This window comes from Tympanuchus pallidicinctus, unplaced genomic scaffold (assembly GCF_026119805.1).
Source record: "Tympanuchus pallidicinctus isolate F22 unplaced genomic scaffold, pur_lepc_1.0 scaffold1, whole genome shotgun sequence".
NCBI lineage: Eukaryota > Metazoa > Chordata > Aves > Galliformes > Phasianidae > Tympanuchus > Tympanuchus pallidicinctus.
This window is the reverse complement of record NW_026294618.1, coordinates 43,145,622-43,166,179: the sequence shown is the minus strand read 5'-3', so window position 1 is coordinate 43,166,179 and position 20,558 is coordinate 43,145,622. Positions and strand designations below refer to the sequence as shown.

The 20,558-nt window shown below is 45.6% G+C and overlaps 1 protein-coding gene across 2 annotated transcripts in view; it reads right to left on the bottom strand.

The window, feature by feature from the left end:
* Positions 1-1,417: 1,417 nt before the first annotated feature.
* FOXO3 (forkhead box O3) overlaps positions 1,418-20,558 on the bottom strand; it is an 84,472-nt gene continuing 65,331 nt past the window's right edge. For both annotated transcript variants that reach the window (XM_052689503.1, XM_052689496.1), the window contains 2 exons: positions 17,219-18,650; positions 1,418-5,513 (listed from right to left, as the gene is read on the bottom strand). In XM_052689503.1, coding sequence (XP_052545463.1) covers positions 17,253-18,650 — 1,398 coding nt within the window. In that variant the 3' untranslated portion in view covers positions 1,418-5,513; positions 17,219-17,252. The remainder of the gene's footprint in view (positions 5,514-17,218; positions 18,651-20,558) is intronic.

The following is a 20,558-nucleotide window of genomic DNA, read 5'->3' as shown; positions in this document are numbered from 1 at the left end:
AGAGGCATCCAGCAGAAAAAGAGGCAGACTCCCAGATGTGCTTATCTCAAGCTTCTTGAAAGCACCCCTCGCTTCCTTGGCAGCAGTAGCCAAACACCAGCTGCAAAACGTTGTGTTCCCTGGTCTGGTTTAACCAGCAACTCAGCACATGCGGTGGGAGCTCCCAAAATAGCTCCGGGTTGCCTCATTAGTCTCGGCAGCAGCTCAAAAGACCTTTGGTTTTCTGGGACTTGGAGCAGTTCAAGACGTTGGAGCTTATTTTGAAAGTATTTTGTAAGATAAGGATGAAATATTCCACGGCCGGGTGAACCGCAGGTCAGCGTCAAGGCGTTGCACAACGCAACCAAGGAGGCTCAGCACAAAACTTGCACAGGATTTGATCTGCTTGCTGCTGCCCTGACCTAAATTCGGATCAAAGCGGAGGCCCTCCCATGTTGGCAGCTCTCTGGGCTGAAGGCTTTCATCGAGTGTCCTAAATGCCATGGGAGTCACGCCAAGGAGGAGGACAACACAGGTCCTTCACTGCCAGCAAAATAGGTCCATTTCCCAGGAGCTAGAGCACAGTTCATCCCAGTAAATGGCTATTTTCTGGCTGCATCTCCCTGCTGCACAAAAAACCTATTCTTTCTTGGAATCATCATTTGCTTTTGACAAACGACTTCCAAAACCATACACATCTGTGGCTTCCCATCAGGGCAGGGGAGCAGTGCTTGCTGATGTGTCTCATGTTTCTCATCACGCTCTCCTGCGCCTTGGCCAGCACTGTCAATACGGCTTTCTGCTGAGTCAGGCTGCTGGTTTTCTTATCCCAAATCGCAAACGGATGGTTTCAAGTATTCCAGACATATTTCAAACACAGTTTGAAACCCAGCCAAGCCCAGGGGGACACAACTCTTCTGGCTGTCTTGCAGCTGGGCTGGTTTTCTCCTGGGAAGAGTGAGCTGGGCTGCAAGAGAGAAATGCAATATCATCCCAGGGGACACCCACCAGTGACAGGCTGACCCAGGCAAGATGTCAGAAGGACTTTCTCTATCAGGCAGGGTTTGGTCTCACCTTCCTCACCTGGCACCTTTGCTGCTCTGCTGCTCCACACTCACCTCTTTGCCGAGGGATCCCACCCCCACTTGCTCCCCTATCTCCCTCATCTGCCCATTGCTCACACACCAGGTCCCATTGTGCAACGTTCTCCACCTCGGCAGCTGCTCTAGAATGGATGGTTTTGTTAACTCCATGTAGCACGCTGTCTGCAGTGGAAGGGATGCTAAGTCACTGGCAACCCTCTTGGAAATGCCTCTGCAGAGCCACAGGACCTCATGCGTGCCTTATGGATGCATGCCACCCAGGGGTCCCCTCCCAGCCCCTTTTCCAGGTCCTGCATTTAGATGTCCGTCACACAACAAAACAGCAAAGGCAAATCTGCAACGTAGAGATCCATTATGCTTTATTTACATGCGTCACCATCTCTTTTACAAACTAGATTACAATTTAAAATGGAATACACAAGGCAATATCTACTAACACCAAGTGGAGTAAGCACTGCGTCTCTACTTCATTTGGAAAGGGGCAGGTTTTGCTCCAAAACAAATTTCCTTCCAATCTCTGTGTAGTAAGGTAATATATCCATCCAGGGCAGCATCTTTTTTTTTTTTTTTTTTTTTAATTTTTTAAAATTATTTTATAAAATCCTCAGTAAGACTGCAACATGAGAGTGTCTGCTTTCAAATGAAAGTACAAGATAGCCCAAATGAAAAGTATAAACTGTTCAGCTCTTCGGTATGTAAAGACGGCCATGCGCGCTAAGGCTGTGGATTTAATATTCTTCCAATTTACATGGCTTGAAACAAAAACAGATAAAACAGTTTTACAGATACTGTATACATATTTTTTCCAATCATGCAACTTTTTTTAAAAAAAGTTAAACATGTGAAGCCAAATGTACAATCCATTTTTCCAACCCATAGGAACAAAATGTATCTGGTCCCCCTTCGCATCTGTTGGCAACTCCTAATGAATATTGTGTACGGAAAACAATTACAGGACACTGATTGCCAAGCAATGACGTCATTTGAGAGAAATACATGATCTAAAAGGTTGTATTTTTGAATCAGTGGCACAGAAATTTCTGGAGTTAGGTGGTGGCCAACCATCCAATTATTCTCATGAGAAAAAAATTACCCAGTTGTTAAATAAACCCAAAAAACTGTGACTAAGAACTGCATCAATGCCACCTTTTTAGACCTTTTGTAAAGCGTTTGTTTAAACGACACCGGTGTAATTGTTCTGGGCCTTCATCTGCTTTACGTGCTTTCAGAAGGAAAACTATGCAGAAGAACGTTCAAAAACTCAAAGGCCAAAGTTTTCAAAAGGTGGCTTCCCCCAGGTAACTATTATTTTAAGCCTTACTTTGACACCTACACAAGTGACCCTTGAGTTCAACAAGACGCAGTTATTTTTCAGCACCTCTGGACACGAGAGCAATTTTTAGGCACCTCAGCGTGCGGACGAGGTGGCCCTGGGGGGCAGCAGGCACCTCTGCTGATTTGAGAAGCGCCAGCCCCATGACACCACATCCACGTCCCAGACTTTCGATGCCTGACGTGAGGCACTTCAGTTTGAAAGTTTTGGCCGCAAAAACGAGCAACAGAAACCAAACCGAACTGAAGAGGTTGTCCAAGTCCATCCCTCTTCAGCTGGTGCTCAGATAGTCTCCAGCATAGGGGCCCAACGTGGCCTAGATACGCCAATGGAAATGCTCTCCTTGACATTGCTGGGAGGTAGATTAAGCCTTTCAGTTGCTAATGCTTTTAATTAAAAAAAAAAAGCAAACCTTCTCTGCCATTGACTGGCTGTCTCTGAATCAATTGTCTCCATTTTCTGAACAGAGCGCACTATGTTTTTCTCTCTATTTATGCCAGTGTGAGCTAGCTCTGAGTTCACTGTTACAAGGCTGCCCTGGCAGAGCACAAATTGCCGCAGGCTGTTTTGGACTAAGGGGCCTTCCCTTGCACTGGACAACAACTGCATCCACGCAAAGGAACAAAACTGAACAAGGGGTTTTTGTCATCTCAGCCATCCACCACCACATCAATACCGGTGCTGCCCACACGTACCAGACACCTGGCAGGTGGCATTTGGAAAGGCCCTGGGCCTCACTGCGGACATCACCTGTTCATGGAGCTCTGCTGGTGGCCAAATCCTCAGGGTACGGGGACAGCCACCACAGAGGTGCCTGGGGAAGGAGCATCAGAGGACAGGCCTTTGCTGTGCACTCACGTTTTGGGGTCCGCCAGGAGGCCTGCAGGGAAGCCCTTGACTGATTTTGTTAAGAAGCGTCTGCAGTTGGACTGATAAGCAAAGTGACACCTAGGCCTGGCGTCCTGTGGCATGCCAGTGTCTGCTAACAACCAGCCTCCTTGAATACGGAGATGGGCAGCGAGTGTCAGCTGCCTCCCGGGGATTTAATCGCCTAGTCCCTATGCTGGCAAACAGACCAAGTGAGTGTGAAAATAAAAGTCTCCTTCTTTTTAGAAACGAGAATGATAAACCCTTGGCTACTTGGAAAAGTTGATATGCTACAGGGCAACAACAACCACAGCTGCACAGAGTTTACACAGTCATAAGTGCGGGGTGAAACCAAGAGGTGCGTCTTTACGAGAACACTGTGAGCATGAGGGGGTTACGTTACGAAACAAAACTTCCATCACACGGGGAGCTGTTATTTCACCAATATCACCTTGGGGACCCAGAAAGTGAGGAGCGAGGGAGGACCCACGAGCGCTCGCATGGGTGTGCATGACTGTGCGTGTGCGGTGCCAGTGGCGAGAGGGAGTCACTCCACACTGCATGGTACACGGACCGGTGGCAACTCATGCACTGAAACTTTGGGTTAAAATGCTAGTTGGTTTTCCTAACATCCATGCATAATGATCCATTTCTGTACATAATAAAATATATTTATATATTTATATGCATAATGCCTTTATGCAAAGAAAAAAGCTTCATATATCACTTTGGAGAATTATGTATACACTGTCCTATTCAGAACGTCTTCATACCAAGTTCTTATGTACCACTGGTGTTTTCCCCTCTTTTTTTGTATCCCTCCCCCCAAGATACTAATAAAAAGTAATCAAACTTTCCAGATTATAGAGAGGATCTATACAGCACCATACCTTTTATTCATTATTATTATTATTCATTTTACAAAAGAAAATCTTAAGAAGCAAAATATATAAAACTGCCTTGTCTTTCAGTGTCATTAATCCTGTTACAATCTATGCTCATATGAAAAGCCATTTGCATGACATTGTCACCTTACCATTCCCTCTCTTGCTGCTTTTTCTGCAATGGATTATATACAATGAGAAGGAAAAAAATCATCAAGGATATGTCTAAAAAAAAAAAGAAAAGAAAAAGGAAAAAAAAAAAAGGATCACTGATGCAATTACACACACTGCAATAATCTGCGCCTGGACACCCAGTGCTGCCACTGCAATCGACTTGCTGATGCACACAGCCCGTTCACTCACCTTTCCTGCAAAGGACAGTGTTTCCCTTTATGTTTGCTTCTCAGACAGCTCTTTACAGGTGGTTATATGCTCAGCATGTCTGGCAGCAGAGGGGCAGCTCAGCCTAAAAGTTCTCACCATGCTGTTTGCAGCAGCCCTGCTAACATAAGGCAGGAGGTGAGCCCGCTCCAGTGGGCAGCAAGCAGGATCCAATGGCAGCGAAGGCAGCAGCACCTGTGGTCAGTCCATCCTCACCAGCACCAGCCGGGAGGTCTGCCTCGCTGGTTTCCCTGGCTTTGCAATCAACTCTGGCTTGATGCTTACAGAAAACGGGGCCGTACCATTAAGTTTAAGGAAAGAATGAGAAAGAAACAAACGAACCAACCCAACAAGCAAAAGGACCAAACGAATCACCTCTCTCTGGAATTTGGTAGGTTGGTTGGTATCATGAACGGTGTCTATCTGGAGAGCCCTGACATCTGAGCAACGTTGGGTTATGATCACTTCCTTGCATGTATGCAGTGTTTCAGATTCCCCACTGAGAGAAAGCAAAAATGGTCAAAAATCTACGGAAATCAAACTGGAGGTTGCAGGGAGGAGGCTGGGCAGACAGGGAGAACCTCCAAAACGAAAAGCCAACTTAAAACATCCCATAAACCATTAATATATTGAAACACCACATACTCATTGACAAGTAACTACTGTAAAGGCTACACAGTGTGTTCTCAACAGGATGGTGCTGAACATTGTCTCCACAGCAGGTGCTTGGCCATCCCAGAAAAGGAAGATTTTGCATACTTCAAAATGAGTTCAATTCCAAAGAAAAAGAAGAAAAAAAAAAAGGAGGATCTTCACTCAGATAAGGGGCCTTTTAACAGTCTGCTTTGATAGGAAAATAATGCAGGGTTCACAAACGTCATAAGCTGTAAACAGTATCACTGTCCACTTGCTGACAGCAGATTTGGCAAAGGGTTCTCTCTCTACATCTCGTGTCAGTTTGAGGGCCTGGAAAGAAAGGAGAAAAAGAAGAAAAGACAGTGAGATTGCTACATGAAGGGAAAAAAAACCTACAAAACAACAACAAAAAGCCAACTGAGCAAAGCTCCAAACCCAGTTTACACTGACAAGCAATTTTAATTTGTTTTCATCCGGAAGCTTCAAGTGCATAGCAAAGGATAAGTTTACACCAATATCCCTCACGAAAACGTTTATCTCTTGCCACAGTCTGTGTGTCTTTTCTTTTCTGGCTAATGGCAATGTCTAATTAAGGAAGCATCGTCTACTTGCCATGCATATTTCCAGGTGAAGCATGGAAGGATCCTTCACCTTCTGGAGATTTTTCATGATCACCCTCTCCATCACCTTGAGCTCTCACCATCACCAAGAGGCTGGACAAATCTGTCAGTATGTGACAAACGCCAGCCCTGAATGACAGCCAAAGAATGCTGCTCAAAAGCAGCAGCAAGGAGCCACCAATTTTGGATTGGACTGTTCTCCATGAAACGTGAACATTTCAACACGTCAAAGGTCAGGTTTTTAAAGGTGGGCAGAGGCTTAAGGATACAGGTAGGCACCTCAAAGTGTTTTTGAAAAATATGTGCATTTAAACATTCCCATGAAATCCTTTCATATCTTTAGGAATCTCATATGGTAGCCATCTGTACTGCTTAGCATGTGACTCCTCAAAGAGCCAGCTTCTGAACCCTGGGCTCAGCCCCCATCACCTGAAGCCTTTTGAGGACTTTCCCTGAGATGAACGACTCGTTTTTTTCTACTGTGCAAGAAGCAGAGGACCCTTGCTGAAACCACAGAGTAATCTGAGTCAATTACAGGAATGTTTTTTCTCTCTGGAAAGCCTGGTATCAGCCACCCTCAGGAAAAACCATGGATTTAGGGGGACTGCTGGATTAATCTGGGAGAGCAGCTCCTGCGAGGGAAATCTCCCAGCGTTACAAAGAGGCTCTTGTGAGATGACTCCATTACTGCACAGACTATTCTGAGGCTTCTCCTTTTTAAGGTTCCAGACACTGATCCTATGATAACATTTTATTAAAATGATCTATTCTGATAATGCTAAATGATTGATGGAAATTTAATCATTTTGTCTGATGGTTATTAGAGCAACAGTGTGACAGCTGCTCCCTGCGCCATTAGGGGAGAACTTCATTCAGAGTGGCTTAGGGAACAGACAGATTGCGTTTTTCACCCAAACAAAATTTGGCTTTAGCCTTAATTACGTGCAGGGTTTTGGGGTAGACTGTTTTATGAATAAAGGGATTTCCGACTGGATCAACATATTGATTTCTTCGTTTCCAAAGAGTAAATTAATGCTAGCCCTTTGCTAATGTGACTGCCTGGCAACAATTCCATTTGGTGTGTGTGTCTCCATGGCCACAACAAGGTCACCAGGAGATCCCCGGTTACCAGACAGGCCTGGTAACTCCCAGTGTAAGCCAGCAGTGGATTTTTTTGTGGAACAAATAAACAGCTGCCCTTCGCAGGGCCGTGCTCCCCTACTTCTCACTGCAGCCACGGCACTGAGGCTGGAAACTGGTGGCTTCCCAACGTGCCAGCTAACTGAGCTCATCGGAAGGATGGGTTCAGCACCGTGCACTGCAGCAGCAAGCTGGGCAGGTCCTACAGGGCAGCCAGCTAAGCTAAGCATGGGCTGAACTTGAGTCCTGCTGACTTCAGATGGAGCTTATAATTAAAAGGAAAGGAGTACAGGAACTCCGAAATACCAGAGTAGCGCTTACTATTTGAATTAAAAATGTACGTAGGATATTGTCCTATGAAATATGTGACAAAATATTCCTGTGTGATGAGAAATAAAAGTGAAGGACAGATGTTCACAAGCATAACCTGTGTAAGTGGCACTGCCTGATGTTACCTTCTGAGGACACCAGTCCCTCAGACTGCACAAACATCCAGGAGACTGAGGCTTAACCCAGGGAAATGCACAGCAGAGGTGGAACTCATAGCAGAACCGAAACACGTTCAGTTCTCACTGTTCTGTTTACACAGACTTTGCAAAGGGATTTAAAAATGGAAAGAAGCAGATCAAAGTCTTAACCACTGTACCTTTAAATTACCCCATTGCAGCCAGTAATAGACCCACACACTCTCACTTTCTGTTTCACCACAAAAAGCATCTGTCAACCTGGTGATATTCGCCCGCTATTACGCAGCAATGAAAGCCACATCAGGCAGGGAAGTGAAAATTCCAGCTACATTCCGTACGAGTGGTCCTCCACCACAACCACCCAGTTCTCTCCCACCCAGCTCCAGCATCTCCAGCCACCACTAGGATTTCTCCTGCTCCCAATGGCTGCTGGAGAAGCTCAGTGTCCACAACGTCACCCCCAGTCTGCAGAGAGCAGCGCTCAAAAGCAGAGTGATGGCAACAGCTGGAGGCTGTGCAGCTCTCATAACAGAGTTTGGGCTCTGTGGCTCACAGGCATGCACTGGAAGTAGGGGCAATTCCACTGCTTTGATCCCTTGGGTACTGAACACTGGACATCACAAGAAGCACATCTGCTGGACATCACAAGAAGCCAAAGGTCTTTATGAAACTACAGCTTATGGAACCACACATGCATGTGGTTGGTGAAAATGAACACTTTAAAAGAGAAACAGAAAAAGCATTAAATTAGGAGTAGCTCAAGATGAACTCTTGCTTTATCACTTCCCACAGACATTCTGAGCTTTAGATGCTAAATCTGCTTATCCTATTCTGTGGAAGAGCATAAAACAAAACCCAAAGATTTCTGTATTACTCAGTTCTTCAGTTTGTAAGCAGTTATGTGGGAGATAAGATGTTCACATTCTGTCCCTTCCTACACCCTCCTATCCTCTACTTTGCTACCGACCTGCTACAAATGCTACCCTTGCTTTACTCTGTTCTGTTAGTTGTGTCTTCCCTCTCCACCATCACATTTCCTAAGCTCTGTTTCACACCACATCTCCACCACCTAAGGGGAAAGTATTCTCCCAAGCCCTACAGCATTTAGTGGACCATTACAGAAGCTCTGAAGGATCATCTGCTCCATTTTGTTTTCTCCCTTTGATTTCTACCTGTGCCAATTACACAGCATTGGAAATTTCTTCAGGTTGCAAAGGCGATGGATGCAGTGATGCTCCTCAAGGGCAAGGTACAGATGATGTACACTGCTGGTATGTTTATCAGTAAGCCACATAACAAAGCTCTGCAAAAAGAAAAGTGATGTGCTCCTTCACATTATCATAGTTCTAGGAACTGCACCATCAACACAGCGCTCCTCCATAAAGAAGCCTACTGAGTACCTCCTCATTTGGCTGGGAGGCTTGATGAATGGACTGCATCTTGAAAAACACTACCAAAGCCTGTAAAACAAGCATTTTTTCTGGGTACCACTCAGCAGGGACAGGAAATCCCAATAATGCCTTTCACAAGTAGCAGGCAAGAGACTCAGGATGGAAACGTTGTGAAGGAAATACGTGTCCTTCAGTGACAAATGTGCATTTGATTTGGTGCCTCTGACCCCTGTTTCTGTCATCACCCCAGCAGTACAGCTTCTCCTCTAAAATGGAGTAGGCTCAAAAAGTACCACTGCAGGAATGATTTCAGCTTTTTCCTTAAGTGAATATTCAGCCATAGGTTTTCACAGCTCAACACTGAAGAAAATATTTGCTAGAATTGAACGAGGAAAATAACTGCTGTGGCTTTTTATAATGACAAAGTTGCAGAGCAACGTTTTTCATAAATCACAGAATGGTTTGGGTTGGAAGGGACCCTAAAGATCATCCAGTTCCACACGGGCAATGCTGCCACCCACTAGACCAGGCTGTACCATGCCCCATCCAGACTGACCTTGAATACTTCCCAAGACCTCCACAACTTCTCTGGACAAGAGAAGAACGAAAAATAGGAATGCTGACTCTGTGGTGGTACCTTTTAGGCTTAGCATGTGCTGCACAGGAGTGGCACTGTGCCAAAATGCAGAGCCGAAGTCAGGATGTGAAGTTGAAGGAAAAGAAAAGAGCTGGCATCCTCACGCAATTTCTTCCGAAGGTCTGAACTTCCAGTCATGTTGCAACTTCACTTTTTCTCTTTGAATTGTGCTCATAAAAAAAAAAAATCCTGGTTCAGACTGGTGGGCAGAGAGCAAGAGCAGAAAAATGGAAAGACTGAAAAAGCAGCACAGAACTAGGGCATATGGGAGCTAAAAATTTGCTGCACTGGTATTGTACAGGCATGTAAAGCACAAAAGTGTATCTTTTCCTTCTGTTGCTGCCTTCTCACTCCAGAACACATTGCAAACCATAGCAGACAACCAAATAATTTGGAAGTAAATGTAACTGAAGATGTCAGATCATTCTTTCTCCCTGTGTCAGCTCTGCAATAAAAGGCTTGCTAAGGACTGTAGTGAGGTGCCATAACTCAGATTGGGTATTAGGAAAAAATTCTTCTCAGAAAGCGCAGTGAGGCAGTGGCACAGGCTGCCCAAGGAGGTGGTGGAGTCAGCATCCCTGGAGGTATTCAAGATACATGGAAATGTGGCACTAACAGATGTGGTTAGTGGGCATGGTGGGGATGGGCTGCTGGTTGGATTAGGTGGTCCTAGTGGTCTTTCTCAACCTTAATGATCCTGTGAATCTACAACTAATGATGTGTTATCCTGATGGACCTTCCTCTACCTTGTCTTCCTTTGCAGAGGCCAATGCTGTTTGTCACGTCTGCAATGCCACTGCTGTTTGCTCCTGAACAATAAGCAACTTGCAGCACCACAAAAATTCACAACTTTGCCAGATGCCAAAGCCTGTCTTTTCATTTCATACAGAGTAAGCCTCTGTGAAGATTTAAACCAGACTGCACAGCATAAATGACCATCTCTATATAACTCACCACTCAAGTCATCTAAATCTACATTTACCTTGCCATGCACTTCATAATTTGTCTGTTTGACAATGCGGTAAAACAGAAGAAACAGAAGAAATCTTATTCTTTCCTTGTTCTGTTTTTTCTGTAGAACACAGATCAAATGTAATCAAATCATTACAAGATTATCATCTTTTTATGCATGTGAACAGGTTAAAAAAAAAGCTGAATTTTCACAAGCGTTGATAAAGCTTTAGAAAAACTTCTCACAGAAACACAGAAAAACCTAGCCTGTGAGGGGAACTTTTGAACATCATTTGGACCAATCTTCTGTTGAACCTTAGGTTCGGTTACTCAGGACCCTGTCAGGGCACACCTGGGCTATTTCCAGTAACAGAGTCCACCACTCCTCTGGTCAGTTCACTTCACCTTGTAGGTGGGCAAGGTCCCTTCTACCCATTTTACAAGACGGGTACAAAAAGAGACATCCAGAGAGAAACTGGTTCACCCACATTCACACACTTGAAAAGAAAAACAGATTGGGGTTTTCCTTACGTACTGGGACCTGATACTAAACAACCTAATTCACAGGAAATTCTGCACTTGCTTGCAAGAGGAGCAGGCTCATACAGACGACACTACATATGCCACTGTGTTGTTGCCCATACAAAAAGACCATATGCTGCGACACTTGTTTTTACACCTCCAGATATGTCACTGTGCAGTGATGCTGGCTTTCCTGCACAAGCACTGCTGATAGCCAATTGGCTTTGAGAACCATTGCATCAGGCTGGATTCAAACCTCTGCCCTAGCCAATGAAGAAGAGATTAGATACAAGGCATCATCTCCTAAGGTGTCCCCATGCTTCCTACCAGTATTTCATGGTAAATTTTATCCTGTCTTCCCTTCACGTTTCTGAGGAGGTCTCCTGAAGGACCTATGCTCAACACAGCACATTTAAGCAAGATGCTGCTGGACTAGTGAAAGTTAACTATATGGACAATGAAGGCAAAAAATGCTTGCTAAATTGCCTGAATAACAATGCTTTCTATGGGTACTTGAGAACACTGATAAAGATACCTCTACTGTTCAAAGAAAAAGATGGAGTGTACAGGAGTGTACAACACAAAAATGGAGGAGGTATTTGCTCATGCTTTTGCATCTGGAGAACAAGTGTCAGTCTCGGAACTGGAGAGTAAAGGATACCTACCTGCCAGGAAACATCCTGAATTGCAGGTTCACAGCACCCTGGGTTCCTGCTATCTACTCTTTTTCTGAGTGTCCTCATGGAGTGCTATTTTTCTCTGCCAACTACAGGCCAATAATGCTCATATGGATCATTCATAAGGATTGTCACCAAACTGTCATAAGAAAGAACCTCCTCTATCATAACTTAGGAGAGTCAGAATAAGGCAAGAGAGGGAAGGCATTTCCTCAAAACCAGATCTCTATGTTTGTACAAAACAGTTATCTATGGAAGCTAGAAGAAGCCGTTTGCAAAAGGAATCAGCGCAGGGAAAAACAAGAGGCAAGATCTCTAAAACAGCTGAACAAGTGCATGATCACATGCTGTTCTCCACAGCATCCTCCAGGAAACTGTCCTTTTTCCCCCTCAGCAATCGCAGACAACCATTGCCATAGCAGCCTCCTTTAGCTGAGCCACACCTCCGTCCTCTTACTGCTCAACAGATGTCTGCTCTGCCAGGCTCCAGCAACGGCTGCCCCGTGTGGTAATCTGAGCGGAAAAGCTGATTAAATGGCCCCACAAACCAGACTACGGCAGAGCGGTCTCAACACCCAACTGCTGGTACCTGATTTAATGGGGCCAGTGTCCCCATGTGCCTCACAGAGGCTCGATCGGGGGCAACTTTGATGCGACGCCCTGCTGGAGACGCGCTCTTCACCACCAGCACGGAGCCTCAGGGAGGCTGTGAGCATCCATCCTTCCCCTATGGACCAGGCAATAAAGGCTGGCTATTAACCCACTGCACCATGCAGCTACGTGCTTTCCCTGTGCCCACATCGTACCTGCGCTCTCTGCCTGTCAGGAACATAAGACTCAAGGCTCTCTGGTTGTCAGTTCATCACTGCAGCTGAGCACTGAGCACTATGAAAAAAAGATCCTGACCTTTCCTCAGCTGCATGACGCTATGCTTCTAAAAAGAACCCCTTAGGATGTGCTTATTCAAGAAAATATGCTTTTTAGGGGGCCATCCATCAAAAGACAGATGGGAAAAAACAAACCACCTGTAAGCATTCCAGCTATCAGGCAACAGCACAATATGGCACCAATGCTGATCCACAGCTCTGAACAATCACAACAGCTCATTCACATGAAAAAGACAATTTGCAGAGACTCGTTCTGTAATAAAACCCGAGTGCTGCTGATGCAGGGAGGAAAGCACTGGGGAGACCAGTTGATGCGGGCTGTTCTAAAAATATCAGTTTGTGCTGTCATCTGGTGAGAGTATGTCATCCTGTAATCTTGGCATCTGCAGGGACAGCAAGTTTCTGCCTAATTATTGCTGCTGAATCACATGACAAAGCATGAGGCACTGAAATATATATATATATCTGTCACAAAAACAGAAGAACACCCAAACCACACGACCAGACCAATATCTTGGCTTCAGCCATCCTTCGCTCACAACACAAGTCTGTGGACAGAATTCTGTCCGTTTATAGACCTTTTCCCTCAGCTAATAAAACCCTATGCCAAGAGTTTAGCAAAGCACTTCCAGAGAAGCAAAGGACTCACAGCATCCATACTTTGGCTCCCACTTCCTTCACTCCAGCTGAGCACAGGCTCAGTAGGCATCATCCTGACTCACCTGGCCAGGCCTGGGAATCCTGCTACACAGGGCTGCCACAGGTGACACAGAGCTTCTAAAGCCGAGCTGGGAGCTGCAGGGACTGAAGCCCAGCCGTGTGTGAGGTGGCAGCAGCAGAGGCAGCTTTCTGTGCAAGGGAAAGCTGAAGCATCCTCGCAAGCCTGCTTGGGGCAAGTCTTCCTTGGAGATAATGAGACCCCTGTTCTCAGTGCAACACAGAGTTTTCCACACAGATATTTTTGTTTAAAGGCTGAGCTTGGTGTGAGTGATGTTTGACCAGTCACAGAACCACCTTTCAAAACCTAGGCTGGCTGAAACAACACTGAAACGCTAAAACATGCCGCCTCCTTAACCACTAACCTGTTACAAATGGAGCAGAAGAATTTGCTCCTCTTGAATTTCCTTCCTTCAAGGTTAAAGCCCCATCTTGACTCCACACAGGAAACCTGCCAGCCCTGCCCAAGACCTTATTTACTGAAGCTAAGAGAGGAGGAAGCAGGGCCATGGCCCTGAAGCCATGGGAGCTCTCAGGCAGCAGCCTCACCAGCTGCAGTCTCCATTGATCAGCTCTAACAGGGGAAATGGTTTCTGGAAAAGAATAAAAACCATCTTCCTCATGGAATGTTGTCTTGTCAGGGTGCCCTGATTCCACTGGGACAGACTGCACCCAAAGAGAGATCTCTTCATGTGGAATAACCTTTTAAGATGTACTTTTACTCAGTGTTGCTATCCTCAGAACTACGGATTTGTCTTCAGTATGAATTTCATCCAGAAACAGGCTGAATGGAAATTAATAAAACAGCAAGCCGTCCAAACAGATATGGACTAGTGAAATACAAACAGGCACTTTACTATCTTTCTTGAGAATTTGCTTTATCAGAGATGTTACCCACCAAATTCTGTGAACAAATTCAGGACATTTCTATTAGTGGCTTGGGTGCTTTACTGCCACAGTAAGATGACTTGGGACTTTAGTGATTCTTGGGTTGAATGAGTGGCTCTAAATGCTCTGTGCTGTATTTTGCTTCTATTTCCAAACAAGTCAGCGTGGCTTCACACAACTCTGGTGCAGTGCCCAGAGGGATCCAGCTAAATGGCACATTAAAACCTCTCCCAGAAGATGCAGCTCGATGAGTTTTGCAGGCAGCAAAACCAGCTCAAGAAGTTCCTGCCTTATTTGCATGGAGCCACCCTACACCCCTTCCAAGCCTTGGCAGCACAGCTGGCTGTGGGGCTCTCCTGTAAGCTGGATCACTGAAGGAACAGAGGTAAATAGAGCTTCTTTGGGGAGTTCTGACACCACAGGAGACGCTGCTAAAGTGATCGCAGATCACCAGCTCATGACATTCCAGGCAGCTGTGAAATTTCCCCATTGCCCTCCCCATCAGTTTGCTTGAGGTTACTCTTAGCAAACACCAAATCCCTTCAGCTCCACTGGCTGAGATGGACAAAGAGCTAAGCACCACGTGATGGGAACACTAGCAGAACGGGATGTAAAAACACCAGGTATCCTGGAGAGAGATTAGGGAATAGCAACTAGGTGACCTCCAGTGGTCCCTTTCAAACCCTTATGATTCTGTGATTCGTGTATTGACAAGCAAGCAGAAAGAACAACCAATGATTATCTGTGTGGGTGGAGGGCAGATACAGTGCTCTTGGGAAGTAAGCGCAGGTAGGGGGATAGAGGCCTCAACTAGCTTAACGGGGGGAATTATGGCTGTGTGAATGTGGTAAGAACAAAAGTATATTGATTTCTCCTTTATTTTGTGCAAGAGGAAAAGCCAACAAACCAAATTTTGTTATGAGCACCAAGTAAGTCCTGCTGAAAGGCTGGAAATGGTGAGCCTCGCAGGCAAAGAGCCAACACAGTGAGAGCTGGTGAACATGCAAAGGTTTATGTGCAGCCAATGGCTACAGACAACCAACTCATCATGGTGGCATAGTCTGCATAGGCCTTTGCCTTCCCCAGTGAACAGAATGTAGTTGATTTTCTTTTAAAGAGGAAGACGCTGACATAGATGACTGGTCAATAATTCATCGAGGAGAGCCATCTCCTCAACAACTCCATCCCCCAAAATGAGGCTTCTCACCCACACATGTATGGGTTCCTCGACTCTAAGGCACACCCTGGGAAGGACTGGGGTGGCCATGCTCTCCCTGTGTGGCACAGGATAGAGTCAAGAGGCAGTGGGGAACTGCTGCAAGGAGGTGGCTGATACTGCACCTCCCTGCTGCTTCTGGGTCTCCCCACCACCTTCTATCTACAGCACATGACTGTACTGAAACAGGAGCTTGCCTTATTGTGTGTCATACAAAGCTGTCAATTACATCTCTTTTTTTAAGCATATTGTACTGCTGGATGCTTCACCTCGGACAAAAATGGGTTTCTAAATTCCAACAGCTCACACGCTTGGAGGAGGAGACAACAAAGGTGACCTGACGCGAGGTTCTGCTTTATGGTTCATGAATCACTTTTCTTTTTTTTTCCCTTTTCTTTCTTAAATGATCAAGCACTGGAACTGAAAAAACAGAAGAACTCAGCTGGCACCCTAGCCTTGCCACAATGCACGGACAGTGGAATGCAGCATCCTCTACAGCCCACCTCCCAACCTCATCCCACAGTGCTCTCCTTTCCAGAGTGATGTGAAAGAATGAGAAGAAATCATTTGCCTGGAAGAGAAAGTACTCCAGACACATAGGGAGATATTCAGGAGGCTCACCACTGCTGTTCACATACTGCAAAGCTTCCCCCTGAACATTTAACTATGAAACAAAGGATGAAAACTCAATTAAAGATTAAAGGGTCACCCACTAGCAACATCAAAAGACATGGATTCTTTCTTTCCATCCCTCTCTCAGAAAGTAAGAAAGTTGGAAGTAAGCTGCAAAATGAATGAATGCCTGAATGAACGATACTCTGCACACTGTTCTGAAGTTTGCAGAATACTTTCAATAATTTATAGCCAACCTTTTATCCTACTATATTTTGAAATCTACTCCCTTATACTAATAAATAAACAAAGGAGAAAGGGCACTTTGTATGGAAGTTATTCCTTGAGTCAGTGAATGTGTGTCTAAGCAGGCAGAGACGTATGGGTGGGAGCCTGCAGAATCACAAAGGATGGCAGAAGCAAAGTTTACAGGCTCAGATGCCTCCACTTGCAGATAAGTACTGACAAAAAAACACAGCAATCTGGAGAAAAATAATGTGAGGTAGGTAACATTTGAAAAGAACCTATGTCAGAACCCAAACCTAGAGATATTCTCTCGGTGAAGTCCAAAAGGAAATGATACCTACTCTGGTCCTGTGGGGGACCAACCATTTTTGCAAAGTTCCAGCACTTAAAACAGGATGCTCCTGCAACCAGGATCCCACTTTTGTTACTTCAAAATACAATTCCTCGATTTGCTACCTTCTTTTTTTTTTTTTAGCAAGAATTACATTAAAAAAAACAAACAAACAAGCAATTGCACTAGCATTACCATACACAGCAGCAAACTATTTTAGTCCAGCTCTGTGACATACACTTGGCTTAGTGTATTTCACAGTGGTGCAAGCACTGATCTTGCAAACTCTTACTTCTCCCAGCAGTATTATTTCTCCAGTGACCATAAAGCCCCTGCCTCATCCCTGTGTAACACAGCTTAGCTACGTGTGGCACTGGCTGCAGAGAGGAATCCATTTGTTGCGACTTCAAAGAAGACAAACCGGAGCTCTCTGATTCCTAAAACCCACAAATATTCCAACTTTGTTTTCCTGATTCGTCATTAACATTTCTTACGTCCAAATTAAGAGGGACACAGCATCAGATGCGTGCTGACCGTGCTACAGCTGAACATTTTATAGCTTAGCCTAATTTCCCTCCACACCTCCCAGTTTTTCTTGGAAGCGCCTGCTGCATACCAAAACATAGCAAGCCATTGCATGCCAAATTAGTATTATTAGTGTGCGCTAACAATTAAGTGGTTGGTCCAAACTCCAATAAAACCAAGCATTTTACCACATCTACAGGGCACTGACCTGTTTGCCCATTTTCCCTGTCCTCAAAGATCCTTCAGCCTGGTACCCAACTCTGTGATGAAGCCTGTTTAGCACCAGTGAAGTTCCCCACATTCAGACTGACAACGTTCTGTGCTGAGATGAGGGAATCAAAGTTAAAATCCAGCCCATCTGCATCCATGAGTTCACTGCGGATGATGGACTCCATGTCACACTCCAAGCTCCCATTGAAAATATCCAGGTCTAAGTCACTTGGGAATTTCTCGTGTCCCATGACCGGAAGGTTCATGCTAGAGGAATACAAAGAGGAGCCTGAGAGAGGGTCAGAAAGTGTTTGCATAGACTGATTGACAGGCGACTGCTGATGTTTGGATCCCAAGCTGTTGGAGTCATTCAAGCCTATGTTACTGATGGAATTGGACAAGGCACGGCTGCCGCTAAGAGGAGAGCTGTGAGACTGGTGCTGGTGATGGGGCAGGCTCTGATTGACCAGACCGCCCTGACTGGACTGCGCAGCAAACGACATCATGGGGTCATTGCGGAGCATTATGTTCCTGCGGGAGTTCTGGGCCGACACAGCTGTGCTGGCCTGGGACATGAGCGGGTCAGACTGTGTCATCATGACATCGCTGTGACTAAGTGCATCTGAGGCGAGCAGATCCTGCAGCGTCTGGTTGTTGTAATGAGAAATGGAAGAGAAGGTAGCCTGCTTGTTCTCCTGAATAGTCTGCATGGGCGACTGGCGGAGGGAATTCAGGGACGACGGCCCAAACACGGCGTTGTTGAAACTACTCGAGGGGGAGCCCAGCCCTGAACCTTTGGAACCATATGGAAAACTGGAGCTTCTCTGCATTATTCCTCCTGTGGGCGACTGCTGGGAGGAAGGGAGTGTTATATTGTCCAAGAGGTCGTCCATGAGGTTATCTGTCAGTCCATCGTTCAAATTCATTGTCCCAGCCATATCAGTCAACCTAGGCAACTCCACAGTGCATGGTTTGTTTACCGAGGGGGACAAGCTCGAAGGACTACTGTACAGCATGGGAGAAAGTGGAGCGTCATCATCTTGAACATCATCCAGCTCGGTGCTCGCCAAAATCGGCGACAAGCGGCCACTTATTGTACTGGCGTTTGAATTTGTCCGGGAGCGAAAATCTGTCCAGGCATCCAGCTCATCACTGCTGCGGGAAGTCGGGCTCCCCGGCCACTTGGAGAGCTGCGAAGGGCTGTCCTCACTCGCCTCCTGGGCAGTCTGCAGGGCTGCCTTTTTCTTCGCCGCCCGCCCTCTGCTCTTTGTGTACTTGTTGCTGTTGTCCATGGACACGGCGCGTCTCCGGGGCGCCTTACCAACTTTTCCACCATCCGGATTGATCATCCACCAGGAGCTCTTCCCAGTGCCTTCGTTCTGTACCCTGATGAATCGGCTGTGGAGTGACAAGTTGTGCCGGATTGAATTCTGCAGGAAAGGAAGAAAACAACATGTCAAGAGCAGCACTCCTTTTGCTACCCCAAATCTCAATCGCAACACCAGCATCACAGGAAAACGACATGAATCAAAGTGCTGGGCCCTCCTGGACATCACCGTGTTTTCTTGGGTAATGGAAATGGGAAGGCTGGAGAGTGAGAGCACCTTGCCAGCGTGCTGCTAGTCAGCAAGTGCCATGCCTGCACTAGCTGGGCATTCCTGCTACCTTACCCTTATACCCCAGAAGCTGCATCCTAAGGAACAGAGCTTGTAAAGGAGCTAGAAGCGACAGCTGGGAACATCAGAACAAGGGAACAGAATGTCTAGCTCCTCTTTGCCAAGAACCCCCCTTCCCTGGGATATGGATGAAACCAGAGGCTGTTGCTCATGCCCTTAAGTCAGTCAACAGTACCTGACTTGAGGGAGCTGCACTGCTCCCCTTTCAACTCAGGATAAACCTCTACATTATCAGTAATCTTACCATCAGCTCCATGAAACAAAACGTGCAAAGTCATTGCCAAAGTCTGACTCGAGCGGCAGTCATGCTCACTGCAGTCCTGGCAAATGTCTTTTTAATTCTTCATCGGCATGTGTGTTTGTGTATTTATTCTAATTCTTGAGCAAACTGCATGTGCTGCTGCTCCTCTCCCACAGGCACACTGTGCATAAGCTGTGCTTTCTCTCTGATGAGGCACATCAGAATTACGCCTGTACCACGGCAGCCAGCCAGCTGTCCCCACACTATGGTATCCTCACAGTTCTTCAAAACGTAACGTGACACAGCACACAGTGATACACTTGTCCCTGTAAGCTGCTGTATGAGGCCACACACAGTCGTACGCCCCACGCTGCACACAGGGAGGTGCATTCGCAGTCTTGCTGAAGTCAGCAACATCCCCAGTCTGAAAGCCACACCAGTGATCATCACCCCAAACCAAGTGGCAGAGAAAACCAGCCCACAGTAGCCCTAATGAAACCACACCAGATTTATACAGAATAACTGAAATGAAAATCCCACTCTGCTCAACCTACTGTTGCTGGGCTTAAAATACAGCTCAAAAAAGGACACGCAAGTAGTACTGGCTACTGAAATGCTTCCGGAGGATTGGACTTTTTTTCTCATGTGTAAGGCAAATATTCTTGGAGTGATGCCATATCCTTTTGACATAAGTGTTACGCTATTCCTGCACGTTAAAGATGATCAAGTTTAAAAAGTTGAACGAGGGTTTTTGTTTTGTTTTTCCCTTTTTAGTTTTGGCAAATATTAGCTATAGAGGATAAAATTACATTTGTTCTACCAGCATGCTTTAAAAGCATAAAGTCAACAGGATCATAGCACTGCCAATCCATCTGGCATAAGCATCCTTCATTTACAAAGCACTGAAGAAATTCCAGGTTTAAATGGACAAAGAACGTGTCAATCAACAAATCATTCGCAAGCATCTCAATGCTTGTAGCGCTGGGATAAATGGATGTTTGACATAAGTGAACTGGAGACACACTGAATGTATAAAGAAAAACAGCCCAGCTTTTTTTTTAAACAATTCTCGGTATAAGATGCCTTTTTCCCGCTAAGTGTTGTGGTTTTTGTCAGATTGTGAAATGGAAAACACGCCTGAAATTCTTCTCACACGCAGACAGCAGACGCATTTGCGATTATCACTTAATGAAAAGAGAAATCACATTGACTACAGTTCAAAATAGCAACTGCTTTGTTTTAAACAATTTGCACAGAACAGCAGACAAGGCTTCGCAGACATACTCGAGACAAGTTTGGGTTAGCGTTTCAGCTGTAAACTTGTCTACTTCCAAGAGACTATAATGTCATTATAGTATGTTGGACTGAGGTGCAGCATCATAGTTCTTCAGTCGAAGGAGAGGAAGAGCCTTTTATTGTTT